The sequence below is a fragment of the Dipodomys merriami genome, unplaced genomic scaffold, assembly GCF_024711535.1.
Source record: "Dipodomys merriami isolate MVZ:Mamm:240054 unplaced genomic scaffold, mDipMer1.0.p SCAF_20, whole genome shotgun sequence".
Classification (NCBI taxonomy): Eukaryota; Metazoa; Chordata; class Mammalia; order Rodentia; family Heteromyidae; genus Dipodomys; species Dipodomys merriami.
The window spans coordinates 28,570,504-28,589,003 of record NW_027203382.1 but is presented as its reverse complement, the minus strand read 5'-3'; the positions used below and the strand labels follow the sequence as shown (position 1 = coordinate 28,589,003).

General features: G+C 36.4%; 1 protein-coding gene across 2 annotated transcripts in view; it reads right to left on the bottom strand.

Moving 5' to 3' along the window:
- Positions 1–1,482: 1,482 nt before the first annotated feature.
- The window catches only part of Tnpo1 (transportin 1), a 90,455-nt gene continuing 73,437 nt past the window's right edge, over positions 1,483–18,500 (bottom strand). For both annotated transcript variants that reach the window (XM_070031328.1, XM_070031329.1), the window contains exons 19-25: positions 13,875–13,973; positions 13,584–13,679; positions 10,761–10,836; positions 9,788–9,887; positions 7,505–7,579; positions 6,425–6,567; positions 1,483–3,087 (exon numbers count right to left, since the gene is read on the bottom strand). In XM_070031328.1, the coding sequence (XP_069887429.1) occupies positions 6,460–6,567; positions 7,505–7,579; positions 9,788–9,887; positions 10,761–10,836; positions 13,584–13,679; positions 13,875–13,973 (554 nt within the window). In that variant the 3' untranslated portion in view covers positions 1,483–3,087; positions 6,425–6,459. The remainder of the gene's footprint in view (positions 3,088–6,424; positions 6,568–7,504; positions 7,580–9,787; positions 9,888–10,760; positions 10,837–13,583; positions 13,680–13,874; positions 13,974–18,500) is intronic.

Below are 18,500 nucleotides of genomic sequence, written 5' to 3'. Positions count from 1 at the left end.
AAACAGTAAACACTGACCTCCTGAGGTTCCTACAACATAAAAATATTCAAGTAGAAAATCTACATCACTTAGCAGCGGCTGGCTATCTTAGTTGAGCACACTAACAGCATTTTAGTGTGGAAGGAGCAGATGAAGTAAGCCGTGCTCTAAGCATGCCAAGAGGTGGAAACACTGGAATGTAACAAAGACAAACACAACCTCATAGACATTCAGTCAACATTCAAAACTATTAAGACTACACCACAAGAAGTTGCTTTATATATATATATATATATCCCATGATGTATTAGGTTTTTCAGAATAAATGCTAAATCAGAGCTTACCTCAAAAGATAACTTAAATGGCTTCTGCAAATTCCTGTACTATACTACGTTATTGTATACTGTATATAAATTAGGAAGAAACAATAGCCTTAATGGAGAAATACACCCCCTCCTTTCAACCTAATTTCAGGTGGCCAGTCCTATCTACTTAACTTTCTACATTAAAATTTCATTAAATTTAGAAACAGGTTAAGTGATTACAAAAATGAGTACATTCTTACATTATACATCTGCTTAACCACAATTTAATTTTTAATCAGACAGGTGACAATATTGCTTTTAGTTAATACACAATTGTCAATCAGATTCAGATAAATTTATTGAAAAGGTTTTATGTACTTGTTTTTACTATCTTTAAAGAAGTATCTGGCCTTCTAATATTTACTACTTATTCTTGAATATTAAAATATACCCATATTAAATTCTAAAAAGTATGTAAAGCACTAGAGGGTATCACTATAATTTAAGAATAAAATAGCATCTACTCAGGTTTTAAAGACTTAAATAGTAAGTAAATTTTGAGCTCCCAGAGAAGCAACATACTAGAAAGCAAAATGCCACATAGCTTTGAATTTAATTTATAATTAAAAAATTGAGCATTATAAAATTATTTAATTTTAGGTTCTACAGACTGAAATTTGCAAAGCCAGAGTAGAGGAAAGAAGGTAAAAAAAACATGTTAACACACACACACATACACAACAAAAACCTTTTTGCATGCTACCATGCATTTGAAATTTTTTGAAATGGTATTTATAAAGTCACACACAGCTCAAACTTCAGTGCAATGGCTGTGTCATTCAACACTTTGAGAATAGAACCATGCAAAGAGGAGCAACTGCTTATAAAAATGGTTATTCAGTATTTATTCTGCAATGCAAAGGTGACAAACTAAAATATAAAAAGGCTGTTATGGCTTAACATTTTTGTTGCAGATTAAATATGCAGCATTGAAAAATGGAAAGGTGTGGCTTCATCTCTGACCAGCAGAGTTAAAAAGAAAAATCTCTCCATTTTCCTTCAGCATCATGGGATACACTGCTCAGGCAATCCAAATTAATAAAGACTTGCACTTTCATATGGACATAAGATCAAGTGTACCAGTTAGGTTTTCACATTCACAGTATAAGAAAATACACATGGAAGGAAAAGTAAAGGGTTAACTTAACAAGGATTTATTCACAGGAATACAAGTAGAGAAAAATAACAGAAAAGCTAAACAAATGAAATGAAAAGGATCCAAACCCACTTTCACTCTGTAGCTTTTGACTTGTACCCTGTGTGCGTATATCTAGGGCACAGAGGGCCACCAACATGCGCCAATACAGTGTAGGAACCCTGCATTACATCCATTAACTTAAACATATCTTTAAGATCATGCTTTGAACAAAAAAGGGGAAAAGCTTAGAAGGCATTATGTTGAGTGGGAATAAACATTGAAATATAGCAATCATTTTTCAACTTCTACAATTGTCTTTATGTGCCAACTAACATTTATGCAGCCTTTTACAGATCTTTTACCATGTAATTTAAACTTTAGAAGTTTTGATAAAATCACTAGTAGTATATAACCATGCAGAAAGCACATCACACTGACAGCACAGAGGCAAAGATTTTGCACAGGTATATCAGCTTTCCACATTGTGCAGGTTACACACAATACAATATCAATCTTATTCCTAACAGATCCTAAAGAGATACTTCAAGGCCTAGTTGTAAACTACAGTACTTTATATATCTATATTCTTAATAAAAATAAAATCCACAAATCTTAAAAAGGAATTTTAAATGCAGGGCTATATTGAATTGGTAAACTGCAACACAAACTGGCGCAACATAGGTAAATGAATACCAATCTCACTCTATGTGATGCAGGCATGCTACTTTCCCACTAATTTAAATTACTTTCAATCACTATGAGCCAGAATGCATGCCTGAATCTTAACTGCACTTTAAAATAACACGTTGGCCTAGAAATTAAATCTAATGAAGTACAACCATGAAATTATATCCACTAATGTTTTAATGTAAAATTAAGATATCATCTTTAGTTATGATATGCCCAATCCCATTTATTCCTCCCTCCCTGCCCAGCCCACAAAGGTAAAAGGAGTGACTCGTTTGGCATTTCACAGGGTGCTTCATTGTTTAAATTTGTTTTGTTTTATTTCCAACGTTTTTTGGGGGGGTACCTTAAATTGTTAACTTCCAAGAACCTGCTTCTACTATGGGAAGGCAAGCTGATTTTAACTGTACTAGCTTTTTTGTGTAGTTCTTCATCAGCATGCAAAACAAGGCCCCATATTTGGGAAAGTTTATATAAAAGACTTTTTAAGTAAAAAAAGAAAAAAACCTTCTTCACTGTTTGTAACCCCCATTCTTAAGTTTTCTTTATTGTGCGCTATGGAATTTTCCCTCTTTCTTGTCCCTATGCATCATTTATATGGTTCTTGTTTTGGTACAATTCCCCATAATATTCCAGAATGTACTGTTTTGTGAGTAGACTGATTTTTTTTTTTTTTTTTTTGCTTCTTCTCATCCAGTGCAGAGTTGTAATTGGAGACAGATTTCCACCCACAAAGGCTCCAGATGTTAAAACATTTCCCAACATCGACTTAATACAGTGACGGCAACACCTCCCTCCCGCCCCTCCCAGTAGGGTTGGGATTGTACTGTATTCCCTACTGGTTTACCCTTCCCCCCTGTAAAGGGTAACATTTTCCCTGGGTGCAGAGGCTCCCTCATATCTCCAACACAGAAGGACCTGTAAGAAAAATAATAAACACAGTTTTATCTTTAACATTTGTTTCTTTCCCAGTCACTAGAACATAAAATTAGTCAAATAGTAATGCTAACTTTACCTATAAAGGAAATTAAGAAATTGAACAAATTGCAAATTGCCCATGTGAATCTCAATCACTCAATCAATTTACACTCTTCTCCTACCTTCTCAATTGTTCCCTGCATCAAATTTGAAAGTGAGGTTAAGTTGGAGACATATTACAGACCTAGATAGCCTTTTATGCAGATGAAATATGTCTTAGGTAATGCTATCAGTCTGATTCTTTATCCTTTATTGCCAGATGGACCTCCATGGCAACTGATATGACTTACATAACAAGTCACCTTTCTTTAAAATTATAACAGGGGCTGAGAAGGTGGTTCAGTGATAGAGTGCTTGCCTTGCATGCATGAGGCCCTGGGTTCAATTCCTCAGCACCATATAAGCAAAAAGAAAAAAGCCGGAAGTGGTGCTGTGGCTCAAGTGGTAGAGCGCTAGCCTTGGGCTGAAGAGCTGAGGGACAGCGTCCAGGCCCAGAGTTCAGGCCCCACGACTGTACCCCTCCCCCACCCCCCAAAAATTAAACAGTAGTATCTTTAGGACAATCATTTTCCTAGCGCATACTGAATATTAAGGATATAATTTAAATTAATTAAACATCAAAAGTTATCAGATTCTTTTAGTTGTCTAATGTTTTTTTTTGGGGGGGAGGGGGACAGGGAGCTGGTCACGAGGCTTGAACTCTGGGCTCTTCAGCTAGTACTCTACCACTTGAGCCACAGCACCATTTCCAGTTTTCTGGTAGTTAATTGAAGATAGGAGTCTCATGGACTTTCCTGCCCTGGTTGGCTTCAAACTGCAATCCTCAGATCTCAGCTTCCTGAGTAGTTAGGATTACAAGCATAAGCCACTGGTGTCCAGCTTGTCTGATGCTTTTTAGTGTAGGCAATAAAAATACTGGCTATCATATGAAGTTCAGAACATTCAGTAAATGTCCAAAAGTAAAATTTAACTCTTGTTTTCTTATTCCTACTTGGTTATTCTTTGAACGCTTTCATTTGGGTATCTTCTGTACTGTCAGATCATTTGATTTTCTTGATAAGGACTCCTTTCAATCTTGAAACAACTTAGTGGTTAAAAAAAAGGACAGTAAGGCAGGCACCAGTAGTTTACACCTGTAATCCTAGCTTCTAAGGAGGTTGAGATTTGATCACAGTTCAAAGCCAGTCCAGGCAGGAAAGTCTGTGAGACTCTTACCTCCAATTAACCACCAGAAAACTGGAAATGGCACTGTGGTTCAAGTGGTAGAGTACTTGCCTTGAGCTAAAGAGATCAGTGGCAGTGCCCAGGCCCAGAGTTCAAGACCCATGACTGACAAAACAAACAAACAAAAAAAACCCCAAAAAACAAAGGACAGTAAGAAATTAGGTAAGATCATTAGAATTTAATAATTAATAGTGGTCCATTTACTAAAAAACTATTACCCACTCAGGCCAAACTTTGGACATTTGTAAACAATTATGTGAATTCAGAACAGTTAGTCCATTTGTGAAGAAATATAAATGACCCCCCTTCTCTCATGTGTGTAAAGAATGGAAGGAGCAGAGAAAGGCAAGAATAAAAGATACTGATTCATTTTTAGATATAATTAGAAAACTCAGTATTAATACTTTTACAAAATGCTGAGCCAAAAAATGCTCTGCAGACTGGAGACTACTCAAAGACTGTCAACATTCCAGAGGCTGAAAGTCATTTTCACTACTTTCCTGGTTAGATGAACATAAGACACTCAAATTTCTTCAGGTTTAAATCTAGCTCTGATTAAACAATCAGCAAGAAAGCAATGTAAAGTGCAAATCAATTAGGTATTTTGGGCATTCAGCCAAATTTTGTCTCAATTCAAGTTCAAAACCTAACAAATGTCAAAACATTGTTTCACTATACTGATCTATCTGTGATCCTAACATTTACTGAGCTGATTCAGTGTGCCAAGCAATATACTAAGTGCTGGTATTGCACATCATGTAGTATTTAACCTCCAGCACAATTCAATGAGAACTAAAGCTAAGAGATCAGAACTGTGGTCCTCACAAGTACCTCCTCAAGAAACAAGAATCAAAGTGCTGACTTAGGCCTCTACCACTCCAAATTTAAAATTAATCTTCCATAGATCATTTTAAAACAGTACATACTATAGGTGCTCAGACACAGGTTATCATACAAGCCAGAACTCATTTTCAATTCCACATGGATTTCTCTGAAGCTCATAATATCCAAAGATCTCACTATGTATCAGAAACTATAAATTCATGTTTCAAAATTCAACTGAACAAATCTTACCCCACCACTGTGAATTCTGATGTTACCTTGGGGGCAGACTAGATGAAGCAATGTAAAAGTCTAACCAGCATATCAGCATGGATTTCTCTTTAAGACTGGGGAGGGAGGGCTGGGAAGATGGCTCAGTGGTATTGCCTTGCCTTGCATGCATGAGGCCGTGGTTTCAATTCCTCAGCACCACATAAGCAAAAAAGAAAAAAGCCGGAAGTGGTGCTGTGGCAAGTGGTAGAGCGCTAGCCTTGAGCTAAAGAGCTGAGGGACAGCACCCAGGCCCAGAGTTCAGGCCCCACGACTGGACCCAAAAAAGACTGGGGAGGGAGAGACACATGCATACATTTCAACTTGCTTGATGATTCTTTAAATTGCTCTAGCCTTCAACTCCAACTTCTATCCAATATAACATGAGATGATATATTATGTTAGATTTCAGCCCTAAACTAATTTCTTCATCTTAAAAATTTCTAAACTAATTTTATCAGATGAGCAGAAAAGCTCCAAAGCTATGTATATAGGACCATATAAGATAAGTGAAATGAACCCCAAGATATGGACACAAGAGGTCTTTCTTTGTTGTTGTTGTTTTTAATGTACTATGTGATTTTTTTTTGTTTCCTTTGTATGTTTTTCCCTTATGGTATAGCCCCTGTTGTCACTGTACTTGAATTTGGTACGCTGCATCTTGTATATATATTTGTCTAATTTGGGGAGGGAAGGGGAATAATGAAACGCTGAAACAAGGACACAGGATAACCCACTGCAACAGTGATACTCATAAGACAGAATATTGGAAATGAACTTTACAACTTTGGAGGTGGGGGAGGAGTGAGGTAGGTTGGGGAAAGAAGGGAGAGTGGGAGAACAACAAGGAAAGGGGTAACAATGCTCGAAAAGAAATGTACTCATTGCCTTACTCATGTAACTATAACCCCTTTACAACAAAATAAAATTTAAAAAAATTTCTAAACTTCTTATAACTTACCCCTAATTTTGGGACTGCAGCTTAAGTGTATTAGATTAAACACCATAAAAAGCCGCAAGACGCTCTTTTAAAGGAAGAGGAAACTGGTCAGAGAAACGCCTCCAATTTTCATCTCCAACTTGATTTTTAAATCCATGAAGGATCTGTAAATAATGAAATGCCATTAGTTTATGAATAACAAAAAAGAAAAACTCAGATCTGAACAGCTTCTGGAACCAAAACACTTTTTGAGAAATTTAAAACTCTGCAAATATCCTAGTAAATGATATACTTTCTAAGCAATTCCTGGAGTTATACAACAGCTCACTATTTCAGTATTACGTGATTTTACTGTAACTGTATTGTTTTCCTATTACAGTGAATGCTGACTGGAATTAACCAAAAGGAGGCACTTAAAAAACAAGTACTATATAGGGTCTATCCTTTTGGAGGGCAATTGGATTTACTGTGCAGCAGTTTCTTACATTCCCACTCTTAGTCAACCATCTTAGAAACAAATGCCATTTCCTTAGGTGGAATAAGGAGACAATGTGACTCAGTAGTACTGACTGAAAAGAGTATAATGTACTGATAGAATAATTGCAGGATCTTAGGGGTATAAGACCAACCATGTTTTTTTTTTTTTTGGTCGGTCGTAGGGCCTAAACTCTGGGCCTGGGCATTTTCCCTCAGCTCTTCAGCTCAAGACTAGAGCTCTATCACTTGAGCCACAGTGCCACTTCCCGCTTTTTCTGCTTATATGGTGCTGAGGAATTGAACCCAGGGCCTCATGCATGCAAGACAAGCACTCTACCACTGAGCCACTGAGCCCCTCCCCCCATTTTTTTGGGTTGGTTGTGCCACCTGAACTCTGGGCCTGGACACTGTCCCTGAACTCTTCAGCTCAAGGCTAGTGTTCTACCACTTGAGCCACAGCGCCACTTCTGGCTTTTTTCTTTTTGCTTATGTGGTGCTGAGGAATTGAACCCAGGGCCTCAGGCATGCAAGGCAAGTGCTCTACCACTGATCCACCTTCCCAGCTCTTCAACTAGGATTTTAATGGTCCTTTATACTGGTACATTATAGAGACTTATTAATTACCTTACAGAACATGTCTCTGAGGTCATCTTTTGGGTTAATCCAGGATGCAACAGCATCACAAAAAAATATAAAATCCTGTAACAAACATACACATCTTAGATTGGCATCATATTTAAGAAACTCAGTGAATGACCTATGTAAACCTCTTATCTAAAAAAGAGAAAACATTAAAAATCATTAGGATAAGGCCAGTGTGATGGGTTATGCAAATAATCCCATCTACTTAGAAGATGGAAATGAGAAGGATCATAGTCTGAAGCCAGCTTTGGTAAATCAAAGCAAGACCCTATTTGAAAGATTAAGCTAGAAAAAGCAAAAAGGGATAAGGGCATGACACACATGTTCTAGCACTTGCCTAGTAAGTAAGCATTAGGCCCTGAGTTCAAAGTCTAGGACCATCAAAAACTAAAGCAAAAGCTGTAAGAAAACCTAGGTAGTTACAAACACCTAACCTAAACAATCAACATGAATGAAAACCTCTACTCTCAAATAGTAACAATTCAACATTAAGCATTCAACATATTGAACATTATATAAATATTTAAGTAAACAAAATGCCATTTGCTTAAACTGTGGTTTATTCAAACCACAAAAGATTAGGGTTCTTTTTTATTCTGGTGGTACTAGAGGTTGAACTAAGGAAATTCTGCTTGCTTAAGCAGACACTACCACTTAAGCCACTTAGCCTGTCCCATCTGTGTTGGTTACCTTCAAGGTAAGAGTTTATGTGTGGGCTGGCTTGAACTTCAACCTACCTATTTGTGCTTTCCTTTGTCAATGGGATGACAAGCATGTGCCATGGAATCCAGCCACTGGTTGAGATGGAGTCCTGGACTTGCTTTGAATTGTGAAGCCTGATCTCTGCTTCACAATCTCCAACTTCCAAGTAGCTAGGATTACAGGCCTATATGGCCACAAAACTGGCCATATTAATAAGACTTTCCAAATCTGACATTGCCTAAAATTTTTGGTTCTAAGTTAAAATGAAGCCAAAGGGCAAAGGCTCAAGTCTGTAATCTTTGCTACTTGGGAGACTGAGAGGACTACTTGGGAGGCAGAAAAGATGTCAGAGGCCTAGGCAGAAAAGTTCACAAGACACCTTTCTCAACCTATATTGTGACACGATGATTCCAGTCTGTTATCCTAAGCTATGCAGGAGTTTGATATTTCAAGGATCACAGTTCCAGGCTAGTCAGGCAGAAAACTATTGAGATTTAGCCTCATGTAAGGGAGGCTCGATGAAGGGAAGCTGGATGTGGTGGTATACACCTGTGAACCCAGTGACATGGGAAGCCTATAAAATAGGCAGGATGCACCTGATGAAGTATGCACCAGTGAAAAGCAGGCATTGAGGCATGGCTCAGCAGAATCACACTAGCCTAACAAGTACAAGATCAAACTCTAGCATGGCAAAAAAAAAAAAAAAAAAAAAAAAGATAGGTAAATCACTAACCAACCAAAAAAGAATTTACAATCAGTCTGTGTTTTGTACACATATTGTAGTTCAACTGGTCCTGTTTTGTCAACTGATTCAGATTTGACTGGACTCATGAATTTCTGTGGCTAAATAACTAAAATGTCTAAGATGATATGAACTTAGGAAACAACAAAAAAATGAATAGACAATCCTCTTTCAAAAGTAAAGCAATTTCAATGGTTAACTTAGCATTGTGTTTTGCTGTAGGTTTGATTTCTATTAGATGTAGCACAAAGTAATGATTGGTTCTCTAACCTCCAATTCAGAAACATGGATAGCAGCCATGTATTTAAGGTGTTAATACAGCTGAAAAAAAGGCCTGGCTTAATTCAAACAAGAATCTAATCTTACTCTTCCAATGTGCTATTGTTATTGAATGTAATGACAAAAAGATTTAGGATACAGGCATTGTCATTTCTAGATATTAAATAAATATTTTAAGCCGCATTGGTGGCTCACATCTGTAATCCTAGCTACTTAGGGGGCTGAGATATGAGAATCATGGTTCAGAACCAGCCTGGTTAGCAGAGTCCCTAAGAGTCTTATCTCCAAGTAACCATCAAAAAGCTGGAAATGGAACTGTGGCTTAAGTGGTAGAATGAGCAAAAAATAAAAAAGCTCAGGAACAGTGCTCAGGCCCTAAGTTCATGCCCAAGGACTAGCACAATATGTAACCAAGTAGATAAAATAAAATAACGTAAATTAAATAAGTTTTTTCAGTATTTCTGGCCACAAAATATTTCTTCTTCTATAATTTTATTATTCTACATATTCTAAGTTAAAACAAAATTTAGTGAAGATCTTACTTGGATTACACCACTGGGATTCACACTGATCATGGTACAAATCCCTCGGAATGCTGAATCCTTTTCTTCATTGTCTCTTATGTTTCTTAAAGAGGTACACCTATTAAATTATAAAACTGAGTTTAGCATTTAAGTAAAAATAAGAGTGAATTACAATACTAACAGACAGTATTTAATGGAATAGGCACCATAGTATAATGATTATATTAAAGAGTTTTTAGGAAGCTTAACTTTCCACTTCTTATACTTCCTGTATGTTGGGCCCATCTCATCTCAACATAGTGGAAACACTAACAAGCCATATTTTCTTTAAAAACTGCATCTATAAAAATAGACAACTGACTTGACTCTCTCATTTAAACTATTAATGAGCTTGAGCCAAGAAGAGTAAATTAACAAATTAGTTTTAAAAATTGCATTACAACTTGTATTCCATTAAACACTAAAAATGGTTTGAATTAAGATTATCAATTGAAAGAAGCAGAACATAGGATATACTGCCACAATATAAACTATTACTATACAACTTATGGTGTAGATGTTTAACTCTGACATTAACAAGCAAATAAGATTTTATACATAAGTTTAAACATATATTTAATGCAATCCATGTTTCCAAATTAATTCTAAAACAGAAACGTAATGCAAAAACCTAAATTTATAGTATTTGCATGCATCTTAATTTTTCTGGTGGATATTTAAATGCTTTATGTATAATCAAGCTTTTTAACACAGCAAGCATGTGACAATCTTATCCCATGCATCAATTAGTCGTTAGCCACAACATAAAATAAATATACATGACGATGCTACTGAAAAACCTCACAAACCTGATAGGACAAGATTAGTCACATGGTTGGCAATGATTAAGGATTGTGATTTTTGTAACCAACTGAAAATATATCTAAAAGTGAGATAGAGAAAGAAAGAGTGAAGAAAAATGAATTAAAAAAAAAGATTGAATAATACACACCAGGGTCTTATAAACTGCTGTAGCATGGGGGCCACCTCTTGAGGACAAACGTAACCAAGACGACCAATTGTTATTGCTAAGGTAACGCAATCACGGTTATACACCACCAAACGCCAACCAAGACATGAGCAAATGAGGGGGAAGGAGAAAAAATAAAGAAAAAACAACAAATAACTCAGAAACAGAAACCAACAGAATTTGTGTATGATAATAAACATAAGATTTCACCAGTGCTGTTTATTACCACCCCCTAAAATAAGGGGCAGCAACATATATGGCATACTCTTGGAAAAAGAAAAACAAAAGGAATAAAAAAAACTCTAAAGATTGAGAGAACACCAAAAACCATGAATTGCTTTTCTTGCTCATTCAAATGTTAAATGTTTAAAAAACATTTAAATGTTTAAAAAGATGATAAAAGGAATGGATTTAGAGAATCTTCATTCAAAGCAGCCAAAAGCTCAGAATTTAATACAAATTTATTATTAATTTAATTTTTCCCAAGAATTATCAGTAAATATGATTTGTGAATTGTTTGTTTAAATACTCATCTATCTCTATCAGTTCAGAATTACTTCCCTACATGTTTTTCTTTTTGTAATTATTTTGTTCCTTGAAAATTTTCTAAGGAAGCTGGTCTAAAGTTTGCTGTTTACATTTTAAGTAAAATTTTCAAACTAGTGGACACTTGTTGTTTGATTTCAATATCAACTGTTAGGATTTTTAAGTATTTATGGTACCCACTGACTAGACTGAAAATTGCTATGCTACATCAGATCCCATCCTGATAAACCTGATAACTTATGTAATTGTCCACTAATTTTAAACCACTTCAAACCATGTGAAATAAAATAAAGGAAATTTAGTCCACTCTATTACATGTGACATGTGGACCATAGGAAAAGGTAATTTTGTCTTTACTATAAAAGGTATAACACAAAATAGATGAAAACACATCTCAATTGCATACTAATTTGGTTTTTAAAAATTCTGAAGTGGACAAGCATATATTCACCATAAAATTTCAGGAAATCCTTAAATTTATGAAGAGCTAAAACAATTCCAACTCAGAACTGCATTCTGCAATTCAAAGGTACATACATATAAATACATTTATACACAAGGGAAGGAGGAAAAGGGAGGGAACAAACAGAAAACAAACCATGAGGTGCTTTAATGGTGTTCTCTCAAAAACTTACAAGTTAACCTTTCATAAAAAAAGGGTGGGGGTGGGGGTAAAGAAAAATGTTTAAGGATTACTTGAAGCAAACTACACAGATAATACTAAAAAATTCAGCAGATTCATATGAAGCAAGAGAAAGAAAACCTATGTTCAAAAGACACAAACTATGCAACATTCTCATTAAACAGGCAAGTATGAACAATCCAATGAAACATGCGATAAAGCAGATGATGGTCCATTGAAAAAGTTCAGTGCAGGATATACTAATTAGAAAAAGAAGAATAACAGCATACTACAGAATTGGCTTTATGAAGCACTGTAATAATGGCAATTAAGGTGCTAACACCCATATGGCTTTAATAAAACAACAAACAAGCCCATTCTTTTGGGTAAGGAATAAAGAAAACAGAATTTTATATACCCATGTTATAAAAGTAATCTAGTAAATCCCAAGCATTTTTCTGATTCAATATACCAACTGGTAGGGCATTATCAACTATTTTATTATTTACCTAGGACATACTCATACTAGGAGTATAATATTATAAATAAAGCCAATTTTAAAAAGCAACATTAACAATTTCACTAGCAGATATCCCACAAAAAACTTTCATATACAATACACTCAACATTTATTTGAAGTTATGCATTCACATTTAAAGATAAATAGGAAGGTTTCTTTAGGTTCAAAAATTTTATAATGACAAGTGTCTCTAATCTGAATGTCATGTATAGGTACTGCAATATACAAAGATTAAAATCTGGTGAGATTTCAAAACCATTTCATATAGACTTTCATATTTTTCAGGAGGAAAACCTAATTTACTTTGTGTACCCATACAGTACCCATACAGCCAATCAGTCAGAAAACCGTTTCATAATTAAAAGACTTCCTTCCATACCAGTAAACATGATCAATTTTAAATCATATTAGGATAAACTCACTATAATTTAAAAATACCAAATTAAAATGTCTCTGAGGAAAACTAAGTTTCTTATTTCGAAAACCTTAATAATCTTTGTCCAGTAGTTGGCAAGACTCTTACTGACTATGAATAAATGACTCAAAATTATCTTAGAACATAAAGGGATGTGGCTGAATGAAAACATAAATCTTTCATCATTAGCAACATCAGGGGAGGGTGGAAAGAAAAGGACTCAATCACCCCTAAATGTTTTCTATAGTATGGAAGGTACTCTTTAATATCAACATGCTGTCTATAAATGCAAAAGAGAAACAAGCCTCCTAGATAAGTTCCCAATTGCAGGAAATTTCATAATACACAGGTCATTGTTAGCCAATCAGTCACTGAATTACAATGTATTTTGGCCACATTTTTATAGATTAAAAACTTAATGCTTCTCACTTCCCAGTTACTCTCTCATATAGTTCAATGTTTGTCTTAGCTAGAATCATTTTTAGGAAGTATTGAAACATGGGAATGGGGACAAAGTGTTTTTCTCATATTTCTATAAACTACTCGTGAAATGTAGCTAAAATAATTCATTAGTAAAAATCCAAAATAAATAGTAAGCAGTTGGGTTTGTTAAAGCTAGCTTTGGTTTCTCTACGCATCTTAATTGAAAAGTTATAAGGCAACTAATTTTCTTTTCACCATAACAGTTCAGTCATATGGTACCTGTGTTCTCTAACAACGTCTTTGGTGTGTTGGGTCTGTTAATGATTTCTACAAGCTGGTGCAACACCATAGGAATATAAGGCTGCATCTCTATACCTAGATCATCCCACAAAAAGAAATAAAAGAGAAAAATTGAATGTTAAAACCTTAATAAAGCGTTTTGTTTCTCTTATTAACTGTGTCATACATAAGTCATGTATACATACAAAAACTGATTTTAAATAAAAAAAAAAAGGACTTTTTCAAGCCATTTAAGTATTTGTGCTCTTCAGGGGGAAAAAAAAATCTTACCCATTTGAATGGAGATTTCTCCAATTGCCCATGTGGCATTGTTGCAAACTGAAATGAACTCTGGATTTAGGTTGGTTCCCAATATTGGCATGAAATCAGCTAAGAAAAAAAATTAAAACAATGTATGACATTTTAACTATCATTCTACTGAACTTTAAAGGAAATCTATTAGGAAGAAATATAGGCAAGAAATAATAAACTTGATTAAATAACAATCACTGCAATACCATTATAAAACTGATGAGGGCTAGGGAAAGTATCTGCCTAGCAGTGTAGCCCTAAATTAAAACTTCAGAACCAGGGGCTGGGAATGTGACCTAATGGTAGAATGCTTGCCTAGCATGCATGAAGCCCCAGGTTCAATTCCTCAGTACCACATACACAGAAAAAGCTGGAAGTAGAGCTGTGGCTCAAGTGGTAGAGTGCTAGCCTTGGACAAAAGCAGCTCAGGGGCAGGGCTCAGGCTGAGTTCAAGCCCTGAGTTCAAACCGCAGGACTGACCTCCCCCCCCCAAAAAAAAGTAGTACTTATACACAATGGAATTTTACACAGCCATTAGAAAGAATAATGTCATCTGCAGGGAAATGGATGGACCTAGAACAAATCTAGAGGTAAGCCAAGCTCAGAGGCACAAATGGTTCTTATTTTCTCTCATTTGCACAAGCTAGATCTTAAATATACTGGGACATGATAAATTATATAGGATTTTAGGCATTCACACAGTGAAACCAAAGGAGGATATTCTTTTTTTTTTTTTTTTTGGGGTCCAGTCGTGGGGCCTGAACTCTGGGCCTGAGCGCTGTCCCTCAGCTCTTCAGCTCAAGGCTAGCACTCTACCACTTGAGCCACAGCACCACTTCCGGCTTTTTTCTTTTTGCTTATGTGGTGCTGAGGAATTGAACCTAGGGCCTCATGCATGCAAGGCAAGCACTCTACCACTGAGCCACCTTCCCAGCCCAAGGAGGATATTCTTAGTAGAGAAACACAGATAGGCACAATGCCTATGTACACCTGAGCATATAAGATAATTATTTATGGAAATAAACTTCAGGAAATGTAAACAAGAGTTTCTTTGTTGCTGTTTTTGTTTTCATCTTATTTGTTTAGCTATCTTTGGGAGGGGAAGGGGGAGCGTAGAAATAGAGCGACAGAGTGAACAAATGCAGCAGTGGTATTCATTAGACACTGTTAAAATGAACTACACAAATTGTGGGTGGGGATGATAGGAAAAAACTAGGCAAGAGCAGAGAAGAGGTGACATTGTTCAAAAAGAAATATACTCATCACTTATGACTTATGTAGCACTGTTATGTAATTTTAACATCACTGTACAACATCTTTATAATAATAATTTAAAAACAGTGGTTTGACCTTAGGGCCTTTACCACTTGATCTATGTGCCTATCCCTTTTTGCTTTTCTTAGAAGTTTTTTTTTTTTATTGTGAGAATACTGTACAGGAGTTACAATTACATGGGCCAGATAACGAGTACATTTCTTATCAAGCATTGTTGCCTCCTCGTTGTTGTTTCCCTTTCCCATCCCTTCCCATACTCTTCCCCTCCCCCTACCGATCCTCCTCCCACCCCCCCACCAAAGTTGTTAAGTTCGTTTTTCAACATAACAATTTGTACATCTCCTTGTTGCAATGGGTCCACCTGTATCCCTAGTTAAACGATTTTTTTTTTCCATTCCCCTCCACAAATTATATCAACATCAAATACAGTGAAAGTATGGGTTATACTGTGGGGGAGGGACATACAAAGTAACAAAGAAATCATCTTATAAATATGATAGAAACAATTGCATGAAAGGAAAAAAAACAAAAAAAAACATTTGAATACTCAAGGGGTTCATTCCCCTAACATCATAGAAGTTTTTGAACAGAGCTGGTGTTTTTGCTTAAACTGTCCTGTACTTGTTCTATTTTTTTTTTGGTTGGTTGTGGGGCTTGGGTGCTGTCCCTGTGTTCTTCAGCTCAAAGCAAGTGCTCTACCGCTTGCGCCACAGCCCCACTTCCGATTTTCTAGTGGTTTATTGGAGATAAGAGTCTCACGGGCTGGCTTTGAACCATGACCCTCAGATCTTAGCCTCCTGAGTAGCTAGGATTACAGGCGTGAGCTACTAGTGTCTGGTGATTATCCTATTTATATTTCCCATGCTGTTGGAAATAACAATGTGTACCAAAACACTTGCAGCTTACTGGTTGAGATGGGGTGTTGCTAACTTTTGCCCAGGTTGTCTTTGAATATCAATGCTCTTGATCAAGGCAATATCTCACCAAATTTTTACATCAAGCAGAGTAGATCAAGAAACAAATTTTAATATACATTAGGTATCTTTAGATAGAATAACTTCTCATCAGAGTAAGGAAAGTTCAAACTCAATTTAAAGAAACTGAATTATCCTCAAAACTAGCTCTTTACATAGAAAAACATTTTTAAAAACTATTGGCCATAGTTTTTGAAGTAATGTTCATTCTAGCACTCACTGTAGTCTCTAAATTTAACTTTCCATGAAAAGAAATTCAGTCCCAGCCAGGAGCTGGAGGCTCAAGCCTATAATCCTAGCTACTCAGGAGGATGAGATCTAGGATTGTGGTTCAAAGCCAGCCTGGGCAGGAAAGTCTGGGCTGGAAGTGGCACTGTGGCTCAAATGGAAAAGTACTAGCCTTGAGGTGCTCAGGGGCAGCATCTGGGCCCATAGTTCAATCTCCAGGGTCGGCAAGAAAAAAAGAAAAAAGAAATGTGGTCTCAAGAGAAAATGTTTCCTAAATGTGCACAAACCCAGGCTAAATTATCATAGCAAAAAGAACTCAGAAGCCAACTTGACAGCTATTACTAGCAGTATGCATTAACCTCTGAAACACACCTCTGGATGAGGATAGGAAATCAACTTTTCTTTTTAAAAAATCTGGCATATAACCAGAAAGAAAAGTCGTTCTGTATCTCATAAGATTTGTATCTCAGGGCAACAACATTGATATGCAAAATTACTTTAAGTTTTCTCTTAAATGAACTGAATACTATACATTTAACCTTTAGTAATTAGTAGATTGCTATGGTCTGAAGGTCACCTCCAAAACTCGTGAGTTTTATGACTTTGTCATCATCAATATCTCTACAGTAAATTTCTGATGAAAAGATGAAGATGACCAGGGCCCTGTGTGTACCCTTTTTGCCATGTTAGGATGCAGGAAGAAGACCAGGAAGAAGATGTGGCCTCTGATCTTAACTTGCTAGACTGCAAACCATAAGCCAAATAACTTTGTTTTTTTTTTTTTTTTTTTAATTTTCCTGGTCTGTGGTATTCTGTTAAAGTGTAAGAAGCAGATCAAAAAATGTCTATTTAGCCTGGGCTTCTGTCAATCTCTGCAATATTAGTTTGGGTGACATTATTTGCTGTGGGTAAAAGGATACATTCTAGGGTTTCTTTTCTTTTCTTTCTTTTTTTTACATTCTAGGGTTTCTAGCTCAAATATTTTTTTTTTTTGGTCTGGTCATGGGGCCTGAACTCTGGGCCTGGGCGCTGTCCCTCAGCTCTTCAGCTCAAGGCTAGCACTCTACCACTTGAGCCACAGCGCCACTTCCGGCTTTTTTCTTTTTGCTTATGTGGTGCTGAGGAATTGAACCCAGGGCCTCAGGCATGCAAGGCAAGCGCTCTACCACTGAGCCACCTTCCCAGCCCTCTAGCTCAAATATTATAGGACATTTGGCAACATACTTTCCCCACTACTTGTTGAATATTAGTAGCTCCTTCCCTATGTCAAACAAATTGTCTCCAGATATTGGCAAATATTTCTCAGAGAGCAAAACTGCCTCCCCACTTACGACCTACTAATCCAGACAATAATCATCACTGGTAATTTTAAAATAAACAAATAAAGACTAATAAACGCTGTGTATCCTTTTAACGAAGTACACTAAACTACCAGTGTCTACAATTCCAACTCTAAAGGAAGCAGAGATGAGAAAAATGGGGGCTGGGAAGGTGGCTCAGTGGTAGAGTGCTTGCCTTGCATGCATGAGGCCCTGGGTTCGATTCCCCAACATCACATAAGCAAAAAGAAAAAAAGCTGGAAGTGGCGCTGTGGCTCAAGTGGTAGAGCGCTAGCCTTGAGCTGAAGAGTTGAGGAACAGCGCCCAGGCCCAGAGTTCAGGCCCTACGACCGGACCCAAAAAAAAAAAAAAAAAAGAGAGAGAACTAATGGAGATTCAGGCCCAGCATGGGTAAAAAAGTTAGTGAGACCCTATTTTAAAAGACAAGCCTGGTGTGGTGTTCAGATTTATAATTCTAGCTATATGGAGGGTTTAGGTAGGATTGCCGGTGCAGCTAGGCAAAAGAACAATAACCTATCTGAACTCCCAGCAAAAAGGAGGTAGCTCATGTGGTAGAGAGCTTCCCTATTAAGTTTAAGGGCCAAGAGTTAAAAAGCCAGTACCAGGGAAAAAAAAGTATACAAAAAATTGTAATTCTTTAGAAAAGAACAAAAGTGGAATGTTGCTAATACTCATTTTAGGCTTAACTGCCAATGTATAGTAAATATAAAGGATTAAGGAATCTGTTAAATTACACCACACATGTAATCAGTAAAAATCCAGAATATGGGAAACCTTTAAAGACAAAG